At 36.9% G+C, this 25000-nt stretch overlaps 1 protein-coding gene across 12 annotated transcripts in view; it reads right to left on the reverse strand.

The window, feature by feature from the left end:
• smoc1 (SPARC related modular calcium binding 1) overlaps positions 1-25000 on the reverse strand; it is a 113123-nt gene that overhangs the window by 21656 nt on the left and 66467 nt on the right. For all 12 annotated transcript variants that reach the window (XM_056477607.1, XM_056477606.1, XM_056477609.1 and 9 more), the window contains 4 exons: positions 12542-12734; positions 8850-8932; positions 4061-4166; positions 1745-1989 (listed from right to left, as the gene is read on the reverse strand). In XM_056477607.1, the coding sequence (XP_056333582.1) occupies positions 1745-1989; positions 4061-4166; positions 8850-8932; positions 12542-12734 (627 nt within the window). The remainder of the gene's footprint in view (positions 1-1744; positions 1990-4060; positions 4167-8849; positions 8933-12541; positions 12735-25000) is intronic.

Below are 25000 nucleotides of genomic sequence, written 5' to 3' on the forward strand. Positions count from 1 at the left end.
GAGTGACCAGCTGCAGTCAATGATATCACGTGCTCCTCTCGAAATTAGTTCGTGAAACTTCACTTAAAATGGTTGTTAAAAAATTAATAACTGCTTTTATTTTAGCCGAAATAAAACAAATAAGACTTTCTCCAGAAGAAAAAATATTATCAGACACACTGTGAAAATTTCCTTGCTCTGTTAAACATCATTTGGGAAATATTTTAAAAATAAAAAAAATCTAATATCAATGGGGGGCAAATAATTCTGACTTCAACTGTACATATGGATGAGTTGCTCCTTTCTTCTGATGTCCTAAATCCATACTGATTATGGGCTTCTTTAATTTCCAATAAGGCAGGAAACTGAAGTGTATTTGATTAAAAATGTCCAGGTTTATGTTTAAATTTTGTAAATGTGGATTAATGCACACACCAAATTGTCTGATGGTTTTTGGCTTGCTCTCATACAACTGCACAAACTGTGGGTTATAACTGCAGAATAAGCTGGGTTGTTCTTATTAGCTTTTAATTTACCAGCATACTGTAATGCGAGTTTCAGCCGTCTGTTTAGGAGTGCAGGTTCATTGGTCTCCAGCTAGGTAATTAGGTAACTACGCTGCATAATATTATTATGCCTACTGCAGACATAGTATGGCAGCAAAGTTGCTTGATTATTACACTTGAATGAGAGTGTACACTGCAAAAAATGGCCGTGATTTCAACAGTAAAACACTGTAAAAATGCTACAGTACAAATCCGTAACCTGGTTAACGGTATGTTTCATTAATATATGAGGCGAATAACTGTAAATTGACTTTCCCAGAATTCCCTGTATGGAACATCAGTTTTTATGCTTTTTGTTGACATTACTATGGATCTTTTTAGTTGTTTCCCCATCAGTGATGGACATTAGAGATTTATGCTACATCTAATGTTGATAAAAATGTTTATTTCACGGCTTTAATTTTATACGTGTTACCATACTGGTGTTTAGTAGCTGTATGAAGCACCTTCTATGCATAGATATGCTTTTCATTGGTTCATTATGTAACTTTCTCATCACCACCTGCATATGGCTGTGTTTACGTGTCTATCTGTGTAACAAAAGCTGTTAGTAATTTAAAATACAGACATATTACCTCTATAAATTAATAAAATACGGTAGTTTAACGTAAAAATGAGAAATTACTTTTACGTTTGTACCGTATTTTTAACGGTAAAGTACTGGCAACCACAGCTGCCATTTTTTTACTGTAAATTTTATGAATTTATTTTATATGGTGTAGTTACTGTTAACTTTTCATTTTCTGTCAGTCTTAGAACAAAATGTAACTACAGAAAATTCAAGCTTTAAATATCAAAATGATCAAAAATTGATTTTAATATTTTTAGCAAGATGCTAATGGTCTAATCTGATTCAATGATTTATGCTAAGCTAAGCATACACAATTGTTTAACTCTAAGGGAGTTGTAAAATGGAGTGGTTCTTTAAATTAATGTTGCAAACACAAATACTTTTGTATACAAATAATGTTGCAAATACAAACACATTTTAAACCTTTATCTTTATCTCCTTTGCAATTTCAACATTATTACCAGAAACCACTCTCTCCACCACATGAAACTGGTAGGAAGTTGGTAGGAACGCCAACTTTCATTGTATATTCAGGAAGTACCATGGGAAGTTAAGTAACTTCCGTAGTAACCTCAGAACATGTGGTTCCACCAAAGCACAACACCACACCTCATCATCAACTGCTTACCCTCTTTATTGACTCCTAGACATCCTTTGAGCTCTTGAAGAGAGATGGTCTTGTCCTTGTTAAGGTCGCAGTAGTCTGTGAACTTGCGGGCACACCTCTTAGGTTTGGCTTTTTTCTTCACATAACGCTTGAACGGCTTCATCTCCTTCTTGTTGATATTGTGACTGCCATTATTATCCAGCTGGGCAAAGTACCAGTGGACCACCCGTTCCTCCAGTGTGTGGCTTGGGTCAGGCTCAACAAACCTGGAGCAGAAACAATCCAGTTTTCAGTTTTTTTAATAGCCTACAACTTAAAACATTTTATCTGTATTTATACCCTATTATATCAAGGAATAGTTCATCTAAAATTAAAATGACCACATCATTTACTCTCCCTCATGCGGTTTTAAATATGAAGAGTTCTTATGCAAAACCCTCTAAATTCATCAGACCTATTTTCTTGTAAATGAGTATTTTCTATCAGGCTCCTCTGATTAGGTTCAGAAGTTTCATTATATATGTAATGATATTAAATAAAATAACATTTTTTTCAGATATGTTACTTTAGACAATTCTTTGGTTTTTAACAAGGTAGATTTTCTTTTGCGTCAAAACCAGCTAAATCCACTTGTACTTTTTTTTGCAAAAACCTCTAAATCCACCTATTGGGACAAGACAGTGATATTAGTTGAAAATTCATTAAAGATGCAATTAGAAATTATTTGACCAAACATAAAACACATTACACAAACCACCTGAAATATAAAATATATAAATCTGTCAAGTAAGTGGCGGTTCATTCCACTGTGATAAACCAGGGGAAAAGCAGAAGGAAAATAAATAAATAAAATCTGTCAACTAAGTGCATTAATCAATAACATTAAAACTGACATTATTTAAATCTTAACAATCTGTTGACATTTCTGATATTTGGGATTTAGATTCAAAGTAGAGCAATATAAACATTGCAAACATTGTAGACTAAGCTTGGTAGATTCAAATAATGTAGTGTAAAAGCATTGTGAAACATAAATATCTGTGCGTTTTCCATTAATATAAAAAGCTTATCAGACGTATAGGTATTATGAAGTAATACAAATAATGTATAGTTTTATACACTATATTTATCTTTTTAAAAATAGCTTAAATTAGCTAATAAAACACAAGGTAGGCCTACTGGGCAAAAAGGGGATGTCTCTCAGACAATTTTAGAAGCTGTCATTCATTCATTCATTCTCACTATACTTAAGGTCTCGGTCTCTTGTTTATCCTCATAGCATTCATGTGGGATAAAAGAACAGCATCTTAACTGCCTTTCGTGAAACGCAGTTGCCATTTAATGTATAGTAAATCAGACTCATTCAAAATAGCATAGCTGCACAAAACATCGTTATGAATGCATGCTACAATTCTGAATGTACATTGTGTTTTCTTTTTCTTATAATGCACAAAGTTTTGAGGTAAGGGACGTTTTCATTTGCCATTCACTGACAGTCGGACAGGCTCATCCAGTTCATCATACTCCGTCTTTTAAAATCGAAAGCGTAATAAAACAGTCTCCTCATAAAAGCTGGCATATCAGCGCGCTGCTACATTGAAAACATATGATTTGATTAGCGCCTTCTGTTTTTGGGGTATAGCAGCTTTTGCTGTCAAGGTAAGTGGCGTTTAGCAGCTTTTGCCAACAAACTGTTATTTCTGAATGCGCTGATGCTGGGATTTAGATGATTTGAAGCAAATCTATTTGTTGAACATATAATACGTGCCTAAAGCATTCACTCAATGTCATTATTGGTGGAAGTGGCGTTTAGCGGCTTTTGCATCTGGACTCTTCATATCTTTCTTCTGTTGAACACAAAAGAAGATATTTTGAAGAATGCTAATTGCTGCATTAACGTCCATAGTAGGAAAACAGATACGACGGAAGTTAAAGGGTAGCTGCTCCCAGCATTCTTCAAAATAAAGTCATTCAGAAAGAAACTCAAACAGGTTTGAAACAAGTAAAGGATGAGTAGATGATGGCAGAATTAACATTTCGGGGTGAGCTATCCCTTTAAGAGATTTTTCCAACATTTCTTTCCAAGATTTAGCTCTCTATACGGCTTGTCTCCCTTCAATCAGAGAGATGTAAAACAAAATTTAAATACCCAGAAGCTGCATCAAAGGCTTTCCAAATGCTTCACAAAAAGATTTACAAGGGCTCCAATTCTCAAGCATTCAGATCATTAACTTCCATATGTTGAGCAGAAATAGAGCTGTGAGGCAAGAATTTAAAGAACGCAATGCCAAAATGGCTGCTAATTAAAGTTAAGGAATTACTTTATCAAGTTCTTACCTCCCACCACCAGAGGGGGTTGGCGAGTTGATAGCTTGCACCATGTCAGTAGTAAGGGCATCCAAAAGGCTTGTTATAAACTCCACTTTCTTTCCCTCTGGACACCCTGTAACATTTAGATAAACCACAAGCATTCCCATTTAGATGCAGAAGAGATATTTCAAAATTAAAACAGTCTCCAACCAACTTGTTTTCAATTACACTCACAGTTTTAGAGGGATACATTAATCTCTCAACAAAAACTGCAACATATAATTGTGTTTTTCTAAAAGTCACATTTGATCTGTGTCTTAGCAGTTCAAATACGTTATAATAAACAAAATATGTAGCTTAAGTACATGTGTGAAATGTTAAGTAGCAAATAAGGTAGAGCGACAAGGTGACGAGGGCACTTTCGCAGACCACCGCAGCCCCTGTTAACTTTTACAACACATTGCTGAACACCTTGGCTAGCACTTTTTTTTCTTCTTCTTTTTTTAACTGTCCCAGATGCTCGGCCACAACAGCATGCTAGACTTGATTCAACGTTTAGGCCTTAATTGTGTCTCTTAAGGGGCAACTTGAAACAGAAGAATGCAATAAAGTAATCTCAGTTTACATTTTCACTCGGGTTCATTTTAGCAATGTGTCCTCTACCTCAGTCCCATTAACTTTCTTGATTTGCTAATTTTGCTGGCTCAGGGCAGTATGGGAGGTGGGGCCATGGGGCTCACCAGGTGACTTCAATTAGTATCTGTAAGGGTTGGACAAGTGTGATGACGTGCCGGCTCAGTGCTTCTCAGCCCGACTGTTAAATTAGAACATATGGAATCAAGACTCATCTTGTCAAGGTTGCCAAACTGTATTGAACAGACACATGCTGCGTCCTATTTCACATACCACACCCTAAAAGTATGTTCTCATTTGTGAATTAAAAAGTACATCCTTTTGAGTGTGTAACAGAAGACTATGCTTAAACTTTGAGACCTACTACTGTATCTGTAATGAGTACCTAGTTGTGTTTAGCAGTACACATGAACGCATGATTTTGCCAAGTACGATGCGATCCTGGATTAACATCTATGTTGATTCTGGAACATCGTTTTTGCTTGAAAATGTAATCCATATCTATTCCTTACCCCTAAACCCAAACTGTAAATTATTCCCAAAATCTGAGGGAATAATAGTGGATAACAATCATGTAGAAGTGTATAGACCTAACAATAAACCTAAACTTAGTATAAACACTAAACCTATCCCTTAATTCTGATTGGCTGATTGGAATGTTGTTCCAGGATCAACATAGATGTTTATCCAGGAACATGTGTTCCTTAGTGAAATCAGGTTGGCAACACTTGAGCAGCTTTACACATTTATAAACTCCCTTCCTGCTGCATGGGGTGATGGAGTGTTTGAAAACCATATATTGTCACTAGGGCTGCAATAACAAATCGATTAAATCGATAAAAATTTATTACTAAAAGCGCTGGCAACGAATTTCATAATCGATTCGTTGTGTTGCTGGATAGGTTGGCAACACATGAGCAGCTTTACACATTTAAAAAATCCCTTCCAGCAGCGTGGGGTGATGGAGTGTTTGAAAACCATATATCGTCACTAGGGCTGCAATAACAAATCGATTAATTCGCTAAAAATCGATTACTAAAAGCGCTGACAACAAATTTCATAATCGATTCTTTGTGTCACTGGATAGGTTGGCAACACATGAGCAGCTTTACACAAAAGAACTCTCTTCCTGCAGCGTGGGGTGATGGAGGGTTTGAAAACCATATATCGTCACTAGAGCTGCAACCCCGAATCGATTAAATTGATAAAAATCAATTACTAAAAGTGTTGGCAATGAATTTTATAATCAATTCATTGTGTTGCACGACACAGAGACATTTGATTATAAAAAAACCCCACTTTAGTTCAGCGTGGAGCGGAGTGAACACGGTCTCTCTCGCGCACTGATACGGAGTTCGGAGCCTCATAGACGGGGATGAAGAGGAAGGGAGTTCAACAGCAGGGTAAATCACTAAAGAATCCTACTTTTGTTTCGTTTTAAAGTGAGAACCGCAAAGTCCCTGGTGCTGGTGTTTTTACTCGTTATCCATCTTGACAAGCATTACAAGTTAGCGTTAGCTTCTTTACCCTTAGAGTGTCAACTGAAAAAATTCTAACTGAGCTTTGGTGCATTGGCTGGCGCTGAGCCAGAGAAAGACGTGTCATATTATCACGATTATGCAGCGTTTATGTTTTAGACATGTAAATACACACATTTATTAGTAAAACAATAAATTTAGAGTTAGTAAATCACACAAGGAAGTCTAACAATCCATTCAAATATAATTTGCCGATGTGTTTTATTTATATAAGATACACATAGTGAAAGTGACTATAAAGTTGAATCTACTCTTCTCTAAGTTCGCCAGTCACTTGCTTGCATGTATTTGGGGAGTAACTTATGAATTTACGTGCTGAATCCTGCGTGTTCTAGTTTTATGAAAAGTGGGTGACGCCCATCTCACGTTATAGATCACGATCACTTACACGTTTTTGTGAATTGGAATATCTGGTAGCTGATGACATGATGAGCGTGTGAATATGTTGAAATAAAATGGAAAAAATAAAAATAAAAGAGAAAATGTCAAACAGCGCTATTGTGGCTGCGGTGTGTCACGTGACAAACATGACGCGTCGCCACAGAAACATTAAGGGTGAATGTTCTAAAATAATGGTCGCCTAAAACAACTGACTTCTGGTTCCAGAGTCTTCTAAACTCACCAGTGAAAGGTTTAATAACAGAAGTAAAGCAGCGGTGGTAGAGTTACTTTACACTTTGCAAGACCCTAGACACGTTTTTATTCAAGCGCCTTTTTTGGATCATTCATTTTTCCATCTGTAGTCATGTATAGCTGCACTGCAAAAAAGCTTCTCTTAGTAATTTCGTCTCGTTTCCAGTTCAAATAACTAAAAATAAATTTCAATCAAGACAAGACAAAAAAAATGGCATGAGAAAATTAAGTGATGCTTAACTTCTGCTTGAGATATCTTAAGATTATTTTTCGTATCCCATTGGCAAATAATTTAGTTTGTTTTAAGCAAACAATCACTTAATTTAAGGTGGGTTTTAGCAGAAAACATGACATAATTTCTTGTGCTATTTCATGTGTCTAGTATGTATCTTGATTTAAGATTTTTTTCAGATATTTAGATAGAAAACAGGGCAAAACTTCTTAGTTTATTATTATTATTATTATTATTATTATTATTATTATTATTATTATTATTATTATTATTATTATTACTACAGCACAGGGATGAGCTTCTTTGAATCTGATTAATCTAAGAACTAATCGTCAGATTAATCGATTATTAAAATAATCGTTACTTGCAGCCCTAATCGTCACTCAGCCTTTTCAAACACCTATTTGCCCTCAAAAGAAGAATGGGCAAAGAACTTTAAAGACGATCTGGGCTAATTAAATCAACATCCAATTAAAGCTGCTTCATATTTCTGCATCAGGTGCACGTGATAGGACCAGCGTAGCCTTTGCACAGTGGATTCCCTGAAACAGACCCTAATGAACGCCCCTTAAAAATGTAGCTACATGTTGCGATGATGCCAGAGCACAAGATCTGTGATTGGTCAACTTGACAGCAGTGGCTTGGGTTGATACAGGAAAACAGGAAAATACCTGTACAGGATGGTAGCGGGATAGAACTGTAAAATACGGGAGAATCCTGGGAAAAAAGGGAGAGTTGACATGTATGCATACTATGATTTTAGACAAAATATTTATTTTGTTAAATATTATTTGGGAAAAATAGTATGTGAATTAGGATCCAGCATCAGACTTAGAAACTTAGAGCTGATCTACATGAGAGCTTCCTTGTTTCCATTAGCAAACAGGTAGGTCCTTTGGCCCGTGGACATTTTTCTTTTGTTTTGTACATGTAACCGAAATTAGTTTCCCTTTCCATTCTTGTGTTGAAAGGATGAAACCTCTTCAGAAAAGACTCTTTGTTTTGGTGCCAGGTAGCACTCAAGTAGAGTACATAAAAATAATTTCACTAAAGTCCCCTCAGGCATTGACAGCACCTCTCGCCCCCCGCTGCTGTCCTCCCCAGTGGTCTACACCATCGTAAACTACACCACACATCTGTTGCCCAGTCAGGAGCCATGTTTTACTCAGTAAACTTACCAGATGGGGAATTAAAAAGGAGTTACGATGAAATGCTAAATGAAAGGGAAAGAAGTGAGAAGCCCCAGAAAGAATTGGAACGAGTGAAAGCCTAATATTTCAAGGGAAAACCACCTTTAAATACTAACATGTGGTACTGCATATTCTGTACTTGATCCTGCAACCATTTGTCAAACATTATTAGCAAGCACCACAAGAAATCTCGCCTTACTTTAGAAAGCAGGAATTTTTTTCTCAACACAGACAAGAATACTATCTATGAACAAATTCCTGTAATTTGCGGAGAAGCTGAGAGATCAGACACACCAGTAATACTGCTAATTATTGCAAATGAAAAATAAACAATAGGCTTAAGCTAGGACATAACATAACTATTCTAAGCAAACATGCAATACTCTATAGTTGATATAGAGTAGTTTCAGCTATAGCTCCTGGTTAACATATAGAACTTAGTTGGCTATTTTTTTCATTCCCCTCCACATTTCCAGTAAATGCATATAAGTTTTCTGATAACATTCATAATAAAATGTGCAAGAATACATACAGGATAGTGTACAACTATGCATACTGAGATGCACTGAGATGTCAGCCGCTCCACTCACCTGTCAGATCTCTGTCCCTGAATAGATCTTCCATCTCTGTCTCTCGAGAGCGAGCTGCGCTATCACACTCTGGTTTCTTATACCTGACAGACAACACAAACATTAGGCAATTAGTTACCTAATTAGGTATTTTTTCTTCTGTACAAAGCCACAGATGCCATACATAGAGATCAGGTAGCAGCTCTTGGCTGTACATTTAATTGGAGTAGATTCTGGGTAGTAGCATTTATACATTTTAGAGGTCTAATGCCATTGCTTCTAGCCAAAAGATCCATATTGATACCTTAAACACACAGTATAGTACAGTACACATTTCCACAGTTAAAAGTTTCAAAAAAGCTAACCCTACCATACACCTTTGGCACCTGTTCCAAAGGGTACCAAGCACAACAGAACAGTACCAAAAGTCTCGCAGCTGAATTCTATTGGTTTACAGAAAAATCAACCAGTGGGTTGAACAAGCCTGGGAAATAACAACACAGGATGCACCATTTTTAAATACACAACTGCAACATGACACCATAGTAATACAGCGATGGCGCACAACAAATAAACCATGGTCAACCCGAGCTCAAACAAACCTTCTCATCTTCTTGTGACAAATAGTCACATGCCTAGAAGCAAGAATCAGATCTGCTGTAGGTCCTCTACTGCAGTGGTCCTCGACATTTTTATCACCGCAGACCAGTCAACCCTTGACAATTTTTCTGCAGACTGGGGGACAGAGGGGTTGACGGTGTACATAGATTGCTAGCTTATCATCAACCGTTTTTTTTTTAGAGGATGACAAGCTGAAAAACATTGCTGCAACTCTGATACAAGATTTCTTTGTGGAGAAAATTAAAAAGCACTGGTGTGGGTGCTCTTTGTCTGAGATAGTTAGTCCACCAAAATGTGTGTATTCCATAAAAGTATAAAGCTGATTGGTCAGTTTTTGTCAGGTGACTGGCAGGGCGCTCAAGGCATTCTAAAAACCTGAGTTGTTTTCAACTGGGTTCACCTGGAAGGTGCAAGATATGTGCATGCAAGACGCAATATGAGGGTTATGAGGGCAAGACGCTACCGTGTGGGTTACATTTTGCCGCTCAAGAGACTGAGATGTAACCAAGAGAATACGGTCATTTTTTCAAAATAAAAGATTGTTCAGACTCAAGATAATAAATAAATGGGCATAATTAATTACGCAAACACTTTATTTTGATGGTCCATTAGTAGACAGTATGCTTAAAAGCAGTTGATACTGCTCCTTTAACAGACATTTAGCTGACTATAAGAAACTTTGCAAGTACATGTCAACTTACACTAACGGTAACCCTAACCCCAACCCTATCCCCAACCTAACAGTCTACTTATAATCTAATGAGAATTAGTTGGCATATATATGCAATGTAACTTAAATTCAACAAACTGACCATCAAAATAAAGTGTGACCCTAACTATTTCTTGCGTGGCCCGATCCTAATTTATCGACAGACCGGTACAGGTTCGTGGCGTGGGGGTTGGGGACCACTGCTTTACTGTTATCAACTTGGGTGTCTAAAACATGTTGAAAGTGTGAGTGGTGCAGCTTTCTCTCTATCTGCAGGTGCTTGTTGAGCATCTATACTTAAAATAATAAACTTGAGTTCATGATAATACATGCGATTAGGTTCAAATGCTTCTAGGTTACTAGGGCAGGATAAGAACACAGAGAGGTTTGTTCTAATTGTATATGTAAAGGTCTGTATGTGTTATATGAGCATGAAGTCAGAATTGTTAGCCCCCCTTTGAATTATTATTTCAATTTTAAATATTTCCCAAATTATGTTTAACAGAGCAAGGGAATTTTCACTGTATGTCTAATAATATTTTTTCTTCTGGAGAAAGTCTTATTTGTTTTATTTCAGCTTGAATAAAAGCAGTTTTTAATTTTTTAAAAACCATTTTAAGGTCAAAAATCTCGAGAACTCCCCTGCTGTAGTAGCTAATGAACAGATAGTGATTGCTCTTAAGAGATAACTACTTACAAGGAGCATGTCCATGGTGCAGATTTGGAGTTGCATGTTTTTGGATGGTGGGAGAAAACCGTAACCCCAAGGGAAACCCACGTGAGCATGGGGAGAACGTGTAAACTCCACACAGAGGCGTCGGCTGGCTTAGTAATGACTAGAGCCAGTGATGTTCTTGCTGTGAGGCAACAGTGCTACCCACTGGGCCACTCATCTAGGAAAGGAGGAGGAGTAGGGGTGGAAAGGGGGATTCTTCAAAACTAAGATGGCTGTTATATGGAACTTAGGGTATTTATAGTGGCTTAGCAATCGTCTGATTGGTGAATCGTAAATTTATTAATGCGGGACCAGCTGTGTTCAATCATAAGCATGTGATCCTCTCGAAATTAGTTTCGAAATAAACTTCACTTCTGAACATAGTCAAAGACTATAGAATACACAAGACATGTCACTCGTATCTTTTTGAATGGGGAAACGTGTAACTGTCAAGATGGTGATTAAAGCCCCGCCTACTAGTACAGGAGCCAATCATTGATCGCTATATGGTGAATAAAGCCTTCTAGTACAAGAGCCAATCATCGATCACTATAGACTGACGATTCTCTGGGGGAAGGAACTTGGACCAGACATGAGTTTCTGCAGATTTTGTGCGAGTTGGACATTTAGAAATGAAACTAAAGAGACAGTTGTTGTTTAATTCTATTGGTGATTCCTAATATGAAATTCAATCGTAAGCTTGGTAAGCAATTGTCGAGAATTTGTTTCCCCATTCAGACAGAATGCCCGAGCATATCGCCCGAGAGGCGTTAAAAAGATGGCCGCCGAGTGAAATGACTTGCCTTAAATGGACTTTGACATAGTATTGACATGCAATCCAAATAATCATGTACAAACATGACACATCTTCTTACATCTTAATATTGAACGTATAGTCTGGCCTTGACTGTAACAAGCCCTCAGAGATGCACAATGCAGAGCACAGCTATCCAACAAATGAAAAATTGACAAGCTTAAGTATTTAATTTCATTGTTTGGTCAGATTTGGTTCATTTGTTTTTATTGCACCAAATTGCACTCAAAATTGAGCGAGACAGACAGAAGAATGCATGACACTGCAGCCTCACACAAGAACAACAAGAAATCTGGGGTTTAGCGGAAATGTTCAGAACATCCATCCAAAGGATCAAGCTGTCTCCGCATGGTTCAAAGGCAACATGGGCTCAGTGCCCGAAATCAAATTGTGAAGTTCGTTCAGCAAGAACCAGTTGGCTAAACCTTCTGGATATTTCCAGAGGGGGGAAAGGAGAGTAATTTACAAACACAGAGCACATCTCCTAAAGTGGAAAATAAATCAGGGCTCATAATGTGTAGAAAACACTTCAGGACTTTTCATGCTTTTAATTTGAGTCCTTTCTAAACAAAATCCAGCGCTGACAGTTGCCCTCATGGAAAAATAAAGACTGCGGTTTGGAGAGAAAATCGATTGTCATAACATTCCACAACTAAACTAATCAGTCGCATTGGATTGTATTACTGATGATTGCAATACTTACAGCATTTCGAGATGTTTAGAGCATGCAAGCTCATCCAGAAACACATCGTATAAATAACGGAGTTACAGCGTAAATAATAATGTCTTGAGTCAGAGGCAATGCTAATGACAGAACTGGCTATGAGAACTGTCTGGATTGTCTTAAGTCTTACCTCGCAGAGGTTCCAGGTATAGGTCTGCCGGTGTCCACCAGCACACACCAGCAGTAACCTGTAGACTGGTGGCACTGAACTGGCTTGTAAAGGCCCTGCAGGCCGCAGTCGGGGATGAAGATGGCTTCCCGAGGGTTCTGACGAGCCTCATCCTGAGCGGTCTGCCTCTCCTGGTCACAAGAGGGAACTTTCTCTAAAACCATGAGAAACACACTCAATACATGGAAATAGCTCAACTGATGTTGCACACTTCAAATATGGTTAACTACTCTATTTAACTATAAATAAATAAATAAATAAATAAATAAATACATAAATAAATTAAATATAATTATGTATGATGAAATTAAAAATAAAGGTGATCAATCGAATCCAAAATAAAAGTTTGTTGTGTATGTACTCACTGCTTATTGCTTATATACAGTTTAAGTCAGATTTATTAGCCCCCCTGAATTATTAGCCCCCCTGTTTCTTATTTTCCTCAATTTCTGTTTAACGCAGAGAAGAATTTCTAAACATAATAGTTTTAATAACTCATTTCTAATTTATTGATTTTTTTTTATCTTTGCCATGATGACAGTAAATAATATTTGACTAGATATTTTTCTAGACACTTCTATACAGCTTAAAGTGACATTTAAAGGCTTAACTAGGTTAATTAGGTTAACTAGGCAAGTTAGGGTAATTAGGCAAGTTATTGTATAACGATGGTTTGTTCTGTAGACTATTGAAAAAATATAGCTTAAACGAGCTAACAATTTTGACCTTAAAATGATTTTTAAAATATTAAAAACTGCTTTTATTCCAGCCGAAATAAAACAAACAAGACTTTCTCCAGAAGAAAAAATATTATCAAAAATACTGTGAAAATTTCCTCGCTCTGTTAAACATCATTTGAGAAGTATTTAAAAAAGTAAAAAAAAAAAATCAAAGGGGGACTAATAATTCTGACTTCAACTATATAAATAACGAATATACAATTATATGTAGCTGACATATCTAATTTGTATTAGCTAAAAATATTTAATTTATAAGGAGAATGGGATTAAATACTACTATTACTACTGACGCTGCTGCTACCGCTGTTCAAATCCCGCATCTACTACCTGGGCAGAAATCGACAGCACAAAGGTTGTGACGTATGCTGCCAGATTGAGGTAAACATGCTCATCATTGTTCAATAAACATAAATTTAATTCAGGCTATATCAAAACATTTTGGCAATATGCTTTTCATTTTATTTTATAAAATTATATAAATTATTATATACAATACAATTAAAGTGGATCAAAAACTTTTTTCCAAGACAAGGATGGCTACTACTTCTTCCAGTGAGAGGTGTTTAAAATGCATATTAATTTATTATTTTCTTCCCAGAAACCAATACAGATGTATTATTCTGTTTCATGAACAGGTTCCCAGTCTTCATTATTTTCATGCACCATAAAAAGAAACATTCCTGAGCACCAACTACTCAGAACAGACTGATTTACATAGCGGTAACAACATTTGCAACAAGTGTCTGACTAATTCCTTTCACCATTTGCTCCTATTAATATTATATTTCAGAGACTACGTTACACTAATGATTAACATCTTTAATTACAGTTGTTATTCTTTTTTTTTTTTTGGCATGGACTACAATTCCACTGAACCCGAGAACCAGTTTAAGCTCTGTCATTAAAATGATTTAGACTCTACTAAGATCAGCGACAATAAAACACCCCCAAAATGATGTTAGAGATTATACACTTAAACTCTTTCAAGAGACATCTTTTCTGAAGTTCTCCGACACATTAGGATTTAATTTCCCAGGATTTATTCACACAAAGGACACATGAGAGATGTTCTTTTAAATGTTTTAACGCCTTGTCTCATAAATCTCTATTTATGTTGAAATCCATTTAGTACATTGCTCACTTGTAGTGCATCGGGCCAAGTATAACAACACCACATGTTGAGGGTAATCCAGCTAGCAGGGTGCTGAAGAGTTTTTTAGCACTACTGATTCATGTCACTTTTAATCAGATGTTTAGTGAATATCGTGCCGCAAGAACAGTCATCAGAACCGCGGGTCCCCATGGCACAGCAACCCAGGACACTCAAGCTGTTAATCATTAGATTGCACAGATGCTTAAGTACTTATAGGAGTTTTTCACCTTTATTATGGTAGGACAGTAGAGATTTCAGACTGAAAAGCATTTGGAACAGAGAGAGCAGAAGGATCGGCAAAGGACCTCAAGCTGGAAATCGAACTCAGGTCTCCGTGAGCACGTCGGGGCTATATGTCGGTACCACAGTACCACTAGGCTATTGGTGTCGACCCTCTTGGGTTCTTTTTATTCAGAAATACATAAATCATCACAAATACCTTGGGACAATAGCATTGGACGATAACCGTTTTCAAGGTATATCGTGGTTTGGAAAGTCAAGGTTTTAAAACCGCCTAAATTTTCTGTAATACCGTTCCTAAGGTATGTGTAAGATTTTTTAATTTACATTTTTTAGGACAACAACAGAAAAAAATACCCAAAGACGCTGTTTTAAAGGGCACCTATGGTTAAAACTCTACTTTTCAAGCTGTTTGGACAGACATGTGTAAAGGTATAGTGTATACACCGTCATATTGGGGTGATATAAACACACCCAGTCCTTTTTTTTCAATTTAACAACATAAAAACGGTGGACCAATTGGAGCGGCCGACCGATCGCAACTTGACGTAGGAATGCGGTCACCCCGCCCACCAAAATTGATTGACAGGCGTGCATTACCATATCCTCAGTTTGTTGTTTCACGTCCGCTATTTTCAGTGTGTGAGTCAAAGCGATGTCACCAAAGAAACACTTGCTCTATTTTGGATGTAAGGATCATCGGGCTCAGCACAAGAGCCTTCATTCTTTTCCTGTGAATGAGCAACAGAGATTTCACATTTAGCAGCCATTTGCACTGAACACGCAGTGAATGCAACGTAATGAGATTCGGGCCATTAAAAACAGCCGATCCACCGAGTCTTTCAGCACTCTCTCTGAAAACACTCGATTGATCTCAGCTGGCGGATCAACATTCACTACATGATCGCTCTCATCGGCACCATTGTTTGTAACTTTAGGTGGGTTTGCAAACGTGTACTTTTCATTGCGTCTTCCTTATATGTCAGCCGTGTGCATTTCCCGCGGTCACAGAAGCTCCCTGTCATCTCAACTAGGTGCAATGGAAAGTGTGAGCGTGTTGCCTCACATGCGCGTCCCTCCATTGGAAATAACGAACTTGCCTTAGTTGCAGCCTCAGTCAAAGTTAATCCAGTGTGTGTGGTTAATAGTCTCGGTGTACAAGCTCGGAATTTTAAACTAGCACACAGTTGGCATAACTTTGTTCAGTTGCCGCAGTTTTGTTCCGTGCAGAAACACGTTGTTGAGAAGCCTTTACGATTAATTAAAGCGCGGTTAATAGTGAAACCGGTTAATCATTGCATCCCAATACGCATGAATCATTACATAGTGGCTGTAAAGCTATTCAAAGACACAAATGATTTTGTAACTACCACTCTGACATATTCTGGCACATTAGGAATACTGATTCCTCAACAGTAGTCTCTGCTTGGTCTGTGTCCGAGTCGTACATGTACAGCTGAATGCTGGTCCACTCACTCATGTTGCTTCTCTCTGTCTGCCTGTCTGTTGCCATACACAAAGCGGGGGAGCTCTTGGCTCCGCCCCCTTGTTAAGTTGGGCGGGAAGTTGAAACTAATGTGAAGCATTACAAAACAACGACCTGTGTAAAAAATGCTCCTAAAATGACACTTTTTAACATATTATAATAAAAAATCTGAATTGTGTTTTGAACTGAACCTAAACTGGCACACTCAGAAGAACCATAATATTAATATTAAATCATAAAAAGGGGTGAAAAAAAGGTGCCCTTTAAATTGTAAAGAAATATGTGTATTTGAAACTAATGAAGACAGCAGAAGTCAGTGATTCATTTGAATTATTTAACCTGACATGTTTACTGTTCCACAATATTATAAAACTTTCATAAAATAAAAAATATTGTTAGGGGAAAAAAGTTTTTCACATAAATTATGTGTGATTAGGTAGAAACCTCCCAATATGACCTCAAAACACTTTCAGTACAAGATTATATTTATACAAAAGACTTAACAAATGTTTACAAATAACAAATAACAGATTACATAATTTTGTAGTGGACACTTTACAATAAAGTTCCTATGTGGATGGATAATAACAGCCTGCCAGTAGGTGCAGAAGGCCCCTACTGGCCCATATCTATTAGCTGATTACCACTGATAACGCCCATTCAACATTCTAAGCCCAGTGATAACATTCGAAGCGGGAAGCGGTTGAAGTAAATGCAGTCAGCAGACGTGCGTGACCACTCGTGTCTTCTGTAGTACCTCGCACATGGGTCTCGCATTTTTATATGGCACATCAAGATAAAACAGTTCAACTTTTACATGCAGTGGCGCTCATTGATGTCAGTTCCACAGCAGTGGACCAATCAGAAGAACTCAAAAGTGTGTTAAGAGTTGTAAGCTTCTGTGTACAAAGTTGACATGACAACGGCAAGATGTCTGAATCAGTTCTGAGCATGTGCTATAACTAACAATCATCTGATCTATCCTTATACTAATGGTTATTATTGTGTTTGGAGGCATGGCACATTTGGTACTGGTTGATATGTTTGCTGAGTGATGCTGTAAATGAATGTTCTGTAGCTTTAGGTTGCCCAGAAAAGCCATTATTAATTTTTGCAACTTTTTACATTTTTTTTAAACTTTAAAAACTAACTAAAAAATTTAAAGTTGAACTTTTTATTCCACTTTATATTAAGTGTCCTTAAATTATTAATTTTACATTATATAATTATATTATATTATTAATTAATTATTATTAAACTTTTCACATTTATTTTTCTTGCAATTTTCTGGCAATAGACTTGTTGGTCCCACTTTATTTTAGGTGTGCTTAACTACTATGTACTTGAAACAAAAAATAAACACAATGTATTTACTGTGTTCATGATGTATTTGAGAACACTTGTGGTGCTCTTGAGTTGGGATAGGTGTAGGGTTATGGACTGGTTTGGTGGTGTGTGTTGGTTTAAGGGTGGGTTAAGGTGTAAGGAATAGTCAACAGTGTATTTACAAATGTAATTAGAGAATTTAATTACACATGTAATAACATACAGGTATTTAATCAAGTACACAGTGAATACATGTATTTACACAATAAGTACATTGTAACAAGTTATTTATTTCGGTGCAAGTACATAGTAGTTAAGGACACTTAATATAAAGTGGGACCGAACGTTTTTTTTACACTTTTTTTTTCTGGCTTCCTCCTCAGACAGCAAACCTCATATTCATTATTTTAAAAGTTCTTTTTCTTTGTCTTTTGCTTTGGTTTCATAATTGTTTTCTGCTTGTGCTACTTTGTGGAAAGCCCTTAGATGAAGCTGGCTTTGGTGTGTATTATGCAAATTAATAACATTGTAAACTCATTTAGCAGACTTACTAACAGAAAAACAAGTTAAAAAACAATAAATTTTTTTAACTAAATCTGATGAAATTGCCAATTATTTTAACGATTTTTTTAATAAATAAAGTGAATAAGCTTAGAGAAAAAATGTTAACTGATAATATATCAAGTGAAAAGAAAATTTTAAAAATAGTAAGTGATAACTAGGGCATGACAGAATCTAGACAGAATATTTCTGCTGAGAATTTTGTTAAAAATCTGCGGATTTATGTGTAATGATTTTGGGAATATCATGACTAAAACCTTAATATATGAAATAAAAAGTAATACCTTCTTAACTTTTATTAAATGTTTACAATGCAAATCAAATTAGATCTACTTATTCGGTAAACAAAGCAAGTCTCTCATATAATATCTCTACTAGAAGACAGAAACTATTACTTTACAAACTGCATTGTACATAAATCATATGAATATTTCCATATTAGTCAATATTATTACTGAAATTAATTTAAAAACTGAATAAATATAAATTCACACACATTTATACAAATAAATAAACAGAATCAGTGATGGGCTAAAAATCTGCGGAATTCTGCGCGCGCAGATTCCGTGTGGGCCCAGTGATAACCCAGCTTAATGTTTTGAATTGAAGGAAGTAAATGTACAACAAGTGGAGCAAAAATTCATTCATTACTTTTCTTTTTGGCTTAGTCCCTTTATTAATCTGGGGTCACCATAGTGAAATGAACCGCCAACTTATCCAGCATACGTTTTACGCAGCGGATGCCCTTCCAGCTGCAACCCATCACTGGGAAACACCCATACACTCTCATTCACACACATACACTACCGACAATTTTAGCTTACCCAATTTACCTATACTGCATGTCTTTGGACTTGCACCCGGAGGAAACCCACGCGAACGCGGAAAAAACATGCAAACTCCACACAGAAATGCCCACTGACCCGGCAGAGGCTCGAACCAGATACCTTCTTGCTGTGAGGTGACAGCACTACCTACTGTGCCACCGCGTCGCCCTGGAACAAAAATTATGATGAATAAAAACAATGATAAATATATATGAACTATCGGGAAGGGATAACTTAGATCGTCGCTTTGTAAAATTAGTGGCCAGCTTTGTTTGGCGAAAGCAGTCTGCCATATTTTCAATGTGAGTTTTAAAGAAGGGATTTTCCCTTTAGCTTGGAAAGAGGCAAAGGTTATTCCTTTACAGAAAAATGCAGCACTGAGTTTTAGTGGGGCTAATAGTCCACCATTAAATTTATTGCCAGTTCATAGTAAAGTCTTTGAAATGATAGTGTGTGAGCAAATTCAATTATTTTTTAAGGACAAATCAAGAGTTCACACTTAGCTGATAATCAATAAAGCGTATTTGGCATGCTGTCCCGGGACAGAGCCCTGAGCTCAATATCCTGAGCCCGGGGCTCCCTCCCGTTAGAAGGGCGAGAGTGGAGTTCGAGCTCAGGTAGGTCTTGAGAACTCCCCTGCTTGTCGCCGCGTGAGAAGTGTAAACTAGCGTTGTTTTCGGTGATAATTTGGTTTAGTCGATTGGCTATGGTTTATGTTTTTGGATGGTGGGAGGAAACCGGGGGACCCGGGGGAAACCCACGCGAACACGGGGAGAACATGTAAACTCCGCACAGAAACACCAACCAGCCTGATAGGAGGTTGGACCAGCGGTGTTCTTGCTGTGAGGCAACAGTGCTAGTCACTGGGCCACCGTGTCGCCCTATCGGAAAAAAGGGGGAGGAAGTAGGGATGGAAGAGGGGAAGCTTCAAGACGAAGATAACTGGAGTAAAAAACTCTGGTTATTTATAATGCTTCCGTAATCATCTAATGGGTCAGATTATGGAGCTAATGAGCCAGCCGTGTTGATCATAAGCACGTGATCCTCTCGAAATTAGTTTATAAATAAACCACACCAATTTGAAGAGTTCAGATGCAAAATCCTCTAAATGCTGTCTGAAAATTTACAAAAATTTTTCCTAAAGTTTTTTCAGCCTCCTATGTTTATGTTCAGTTAATGAGAAGAATTTATTAAATCCTATGAAAGTAAAATTATTAAACCTACACACAGGAGTCTAAGAAAAATGCTCAAACTCAAATGGCAATTATTCTCTGACTTTCAGCATGCATAGAGTAGGACAGTCAACAGGAACAGCATTAACACAAATAAATGATGATTGTTTAGTACAGATGGATGATAGTAATTTAGTTGGAACAGTATTGTTGGATTTTAGCTCTGCTTTTGATGTACTGGACCATAAATTATTGCTTGAAAAATTAAAATGTTATAAATTTACTTATAAATTTATAAATTTACTTCTCAAACTGTGCATTGATTTGAAAGTTATCTGACTAGTAGGAGACAATGTGTAGTTTATAACGGAAGTTATTTGGAAGTGAAAGAGTTGGTGAAAATGGTGTGCCTCAAGGAAGTTGTTTAGTATTATTGTCTATTTTTACCAATGATCTTCCACTGGTTTTAAAGTATGCAAGGGCAGTTATGTATGCAGATGATACAACATTATATCTACCAGCAGCATCGATTGAAAAACGATCTGCTGATTTAGATGAGGAGTTACAATTAGCGGTAAAGTGGGTACAGAACAATAAGATGGGTTTTAAATTTGACAAAAAAACAAAAGTATTGTGTTTGGATCAAACTTTCAATTTAAATGTAAACCACAGTTAAATGTGTCTGTAATGAGTGTGTCTATGGAACAGGTAGAGGAAATTAGACATGGAGTTCTTCTTGATAGTAGGTCAAAACAGATTGATAAAATGGTAATAGTTATGGGAAGAGGTTTATCAATTATTAAGAGATGTGTAAAAGTTTTACAACAGTCTCTCAAATTGTTCAGGCAATGGTTCTTTCTTATGTAGATTACTGTCCAGTGGTATGGTCGAGTGCATCAAGTAAGGACTTTTAAATAAATTACAGTTAGTCCAGAATAGAGTGGCACGACTGCAACAAGAGTGGAGGAACTATGACGTCAATTTGTATGCAAAAACCCGGAAGCAAGTTTTTTTTTTTGCAGTTTTGGTTCCCTCGTCCCAAAGTCAATGGGTATTTTCAATGGGATTTCAGTTAAATCAGTTAAATACGGTTTGTGGCTAACACAACCTCAAGATATTTTCACGTTTTATTCTATGACGTAAAACACATCAGTTATAGCACACTCTTGATTTTTTTAATCGGTTACGCTTCTTTAAAAAAACTGTTGCTATCAAGTTGCTAAATGGGACTACAGGCAGTATCGGAGACATTATACGTCATCGAGCTGAACTGGTCTGGAATGCAGCTCGTTTGCGTTGAGGATTGGGATTTGTCTGTGATTTAAGTATTTTCATGAATAGTATTTTATAGTTTGTAGTATTTTTGTAATTGGGAATTCATACTGTGTGTAGATAATTGCTTTACTTGTAAAGACCGTCAAGATAGATTAATATGTTGATCATTTATTTTAATTAAACAATATTATGGAGATACAGCTCACCAGTGCAGCCTGTCTCTTTCCTGCTCTCAGTAATTTAAACGTGTGAATAAATGTGTAAAAATACATACATATTAACTGTCATTTTAACGTGATCAATTGATTTTTTGTTGGTTTCTCTTCATCTGAACACATTTATGTAACTCATAACTGCAATATTTACACTCTCTAAAATGTGTAGCAGAAGTGACTGTATAGGCTGCTTTTGGCTGTACTTCGTGACAAAATAGAATATTAAATGTTCTATCTATGATGAAACTTGCAGGCATATAGACTTTTCTGTTCTGCGCCTCATTTCTGTCGTCTATTATTAAGGTAAGTGGGCTGTATGCACACACGCGATACACTTATTTGTATGTCTTATGATAATACCATGTAGACACATTTACACATACAGTTTTAAAACTTTTACAACAACCGTAAAGCAAAACAAAATGAATTTCCCACGTAAAAAACTATCCAAAAGGCACACAGGTCTATGTGTTTCTGCGTATTTATTTGTTTAGAATATACAGCGTGGATTATAATATAATAAACCGAGAGAGTAAATCTTTGTCATGGACCATATTTCTAAAATTAAGCTTGAAAAGTTGTCTGTAGGAGGGTGGTGCTGACGTCACAGGCGAGCGCCCCGAAGGCACTGTAGTCCGTTTATAGCCTAATGTTAGCTTTTCAATTCTTGCGTTTGCATTTAAGGTCCAAAAGTGTATTCAAAAGTCCCTTAAGGTTGTATTTTAGTGTGAAGATTATCCGGCTGGACAAAACATCTAAGTGTAATGAACAGTGTTTGAACACAGAGCTTATTATTTGCAATCTTGGAAAAGCCTATGGGAAAATCCTATAGGGTTTTTATCAAGGGAACCAGTTTTATGCTAGCAGCCGATTAGCCTACAAGGTGACGTCATAGTTCCTCCACCCTATAGAAGGGTCAATATTATAAAAATTAATAAAACTTTAGGTTGGTTATTGGTGAAGGATAGGGTAATTGTTTCTCTGTTGTGTTTCATAAGAAATATTTCTGCGTCAAGTGTATTGTACACTCTCAGAAATAAAGGTACGTGAGCTGTCACTGCAGTGGTACCTTTTCAAGAGGTACACATTTGTACTTGAGGTCCATATTGGTACCTCAAAAGTATATATTAGTACTTAAAACATTTAAGAGGTACACTTTTGTACTTTTTAGATACTAATATGTACCCTTGAGGTATTAATATGGACCTTTTGAGTTTAAAATTGTACCTTTTAAAAAGGTATCACCCCAGTGACAGCTCCCGTACCTTTATTTCTGAGAGTGTACAGTCAACTTTTGTATAGTAATGCTAGTCATAATTTTAACACCAGGTCTGCATTAGTACATTTTTTACTTCCTGTTTCGAAAACGAATGCAAATCAATGGGCTGTAATGTATAGAGGAATGAGAACATGGACTGAAATGCCATCAGACGTTACATGCTTTGTAACAAGTAAAATGAGGTTTAAAAAATTTGGGTTATAGAAATATTTAATGGCACAGTATTAAGTGGATTGTTGATCTGGATTTTATGTATGAATTTGGTGTTTTTATGTTTTTTTATTGGTCTTTGTTGCTGCGTGTTAATGTAATTTTGTTTGGTGTTCGATGGACTCCAGGAGGAATAGCCACTACCTTGGTATTAGGCAGAATTAGGCTTGAATTAGGCAGAACGTTTTCATAAGAAGCTCAGATGTTAATATAAATATGAAAAATGTACGCACTTATTAGTGAATAAGACCCATTACTCTTTTAAATCCATTTTGTTTACAAAAAACTAAATCATGTCACCACAGAACCTTGTGCCTCAATTTGTCTAATACAAGTCACAGTTTGTTTGGGAGAATAAATAAATAAATAAATAAATAAATAAATAAATAAATAAATAAATAAATAAATAAATAAATAAATAAAAAAAAACAATACATTAAATAGTGCCCAAATTAATTTCGAGAGAAGTGTAAAATTCCTAGCCGGGAGTGAGGGCTGGTGCTGAGGTAGGACAAGATCTGGAGAGTGAGAGAATTAAACAGGAAAACGCCACTACCCACACAGAGGGTTCGTCTGAGCCTTTAAATGAAAACCATGAGCTACAACCCCGTTCAGTGTGTAACCATATCCTGCTGTTTTTGCTTTTGTCTCCATTACAAACAGTTCTGGTAAAGGGACTGACAGCGTTGGCGTGATCGGGAACAAGGCTTGGGGTGTTTTAAGTGGAACCTGACTGCGAAGACAAGGAATGGGGGAGAGTTAGCCATTGGAACATTAATATGTCCTCTTTTCCAGAGATGGGCTCACAATCTGCACTCAAGTGTTCACGGCAGAGTTCTGTGCTTCCCGCCAAGGTTCCTTCATATCTAAATTATTTAGCACTGTTTATTGTAGCGAGGGTATACTGGCGCCAAGCAGCTGGGATTCCCAAAAGAAAATAGTTTTCTCTATCTCTCTCTCCTCCTAATACAATAAAACAAGACAGAAAGGATGGACAGTCTCACATTTAATCCTGTTTGCGTCACATTTTTGTCATGCATTCATTTTTTTACAGACCCGCACGTAAAAACTTAATCCAACCCTCCTCTCTTTTCACGATACAGTCATTTTTATGCATTCGGCCTCTGTTTGTTCCAAGAAGCGAGAAACGAGGTCTGTTTAAACAAACAGATGTAAGAGAGAATACAGCCGAGGTGAGAGCTCATTGCTTGTTCCTCGGAACGCTCTGCTGTGGTTATCATCTCATTGTTTACAGGCTGGTATTGATTAGTTTATGCGCGGTATGTTGTAGGTAAACTCTACTGATTTCCTCACTATCGCGGCTGAAAATCAGAGCCTCATGCGTTTCATCGTGCCAAGATCTGGCCAAACAAAATAGCTTGAAATTCAGACTTATCAGCCTCCTGTAAACACAGCAAATTCCCTCTTTCTCTTTGAGATATCTCGCTCTCTTTTTCTGTCCCTCTTTCTTCATATGCGATCCCTTCAATTGTTTTCAGCTGTGGTGTAAATAATCACTCCAGGCTTGGATCTATGGATTTTGCTCTCAGAAAGTAACAGGAGAGGGTATGATGGGCCAGACGAGGAGGAGTGTGCACCACACTCTCCTCAGGCGTGTGAATGCTACACAGAGGAGATGGAAAGGTTTATAGACACTCATGTCAAACATTCTTGGTAGTATTCATGTTCAATCTTCATTTTCATTTCTTTTATGTGAAAGGGCCAATAGTGATAGTTATATGTAAGAGTATGCAACCAACCCACCAACCAACCAATTAATCAACCAGCCAACCAACCAATCAACCAACCAACCAACCAACCAACCAACCAACCAACCAATTAATCAACCAGCCAACCAACCAATCAACCAACCAACCAACCAACCAACCAACCAACCAACCAACCAACCAACCAACCAACCAACCAACCAACCAAC

This window comes from Danio aesculapii, chromosome 17 (assembly GCF_903798145.1).
Source record: "Danio aesculapii chromosome 17, fDanAes4.1, whole genome shotgun sequence".
In the NCBI taxonomy this organism is placed as follows: Eukaryota; Metazoa; Chordata; class Actinopteri; order Cypriniformes; family Danionidae; genus Danio; species Danio aesculapii.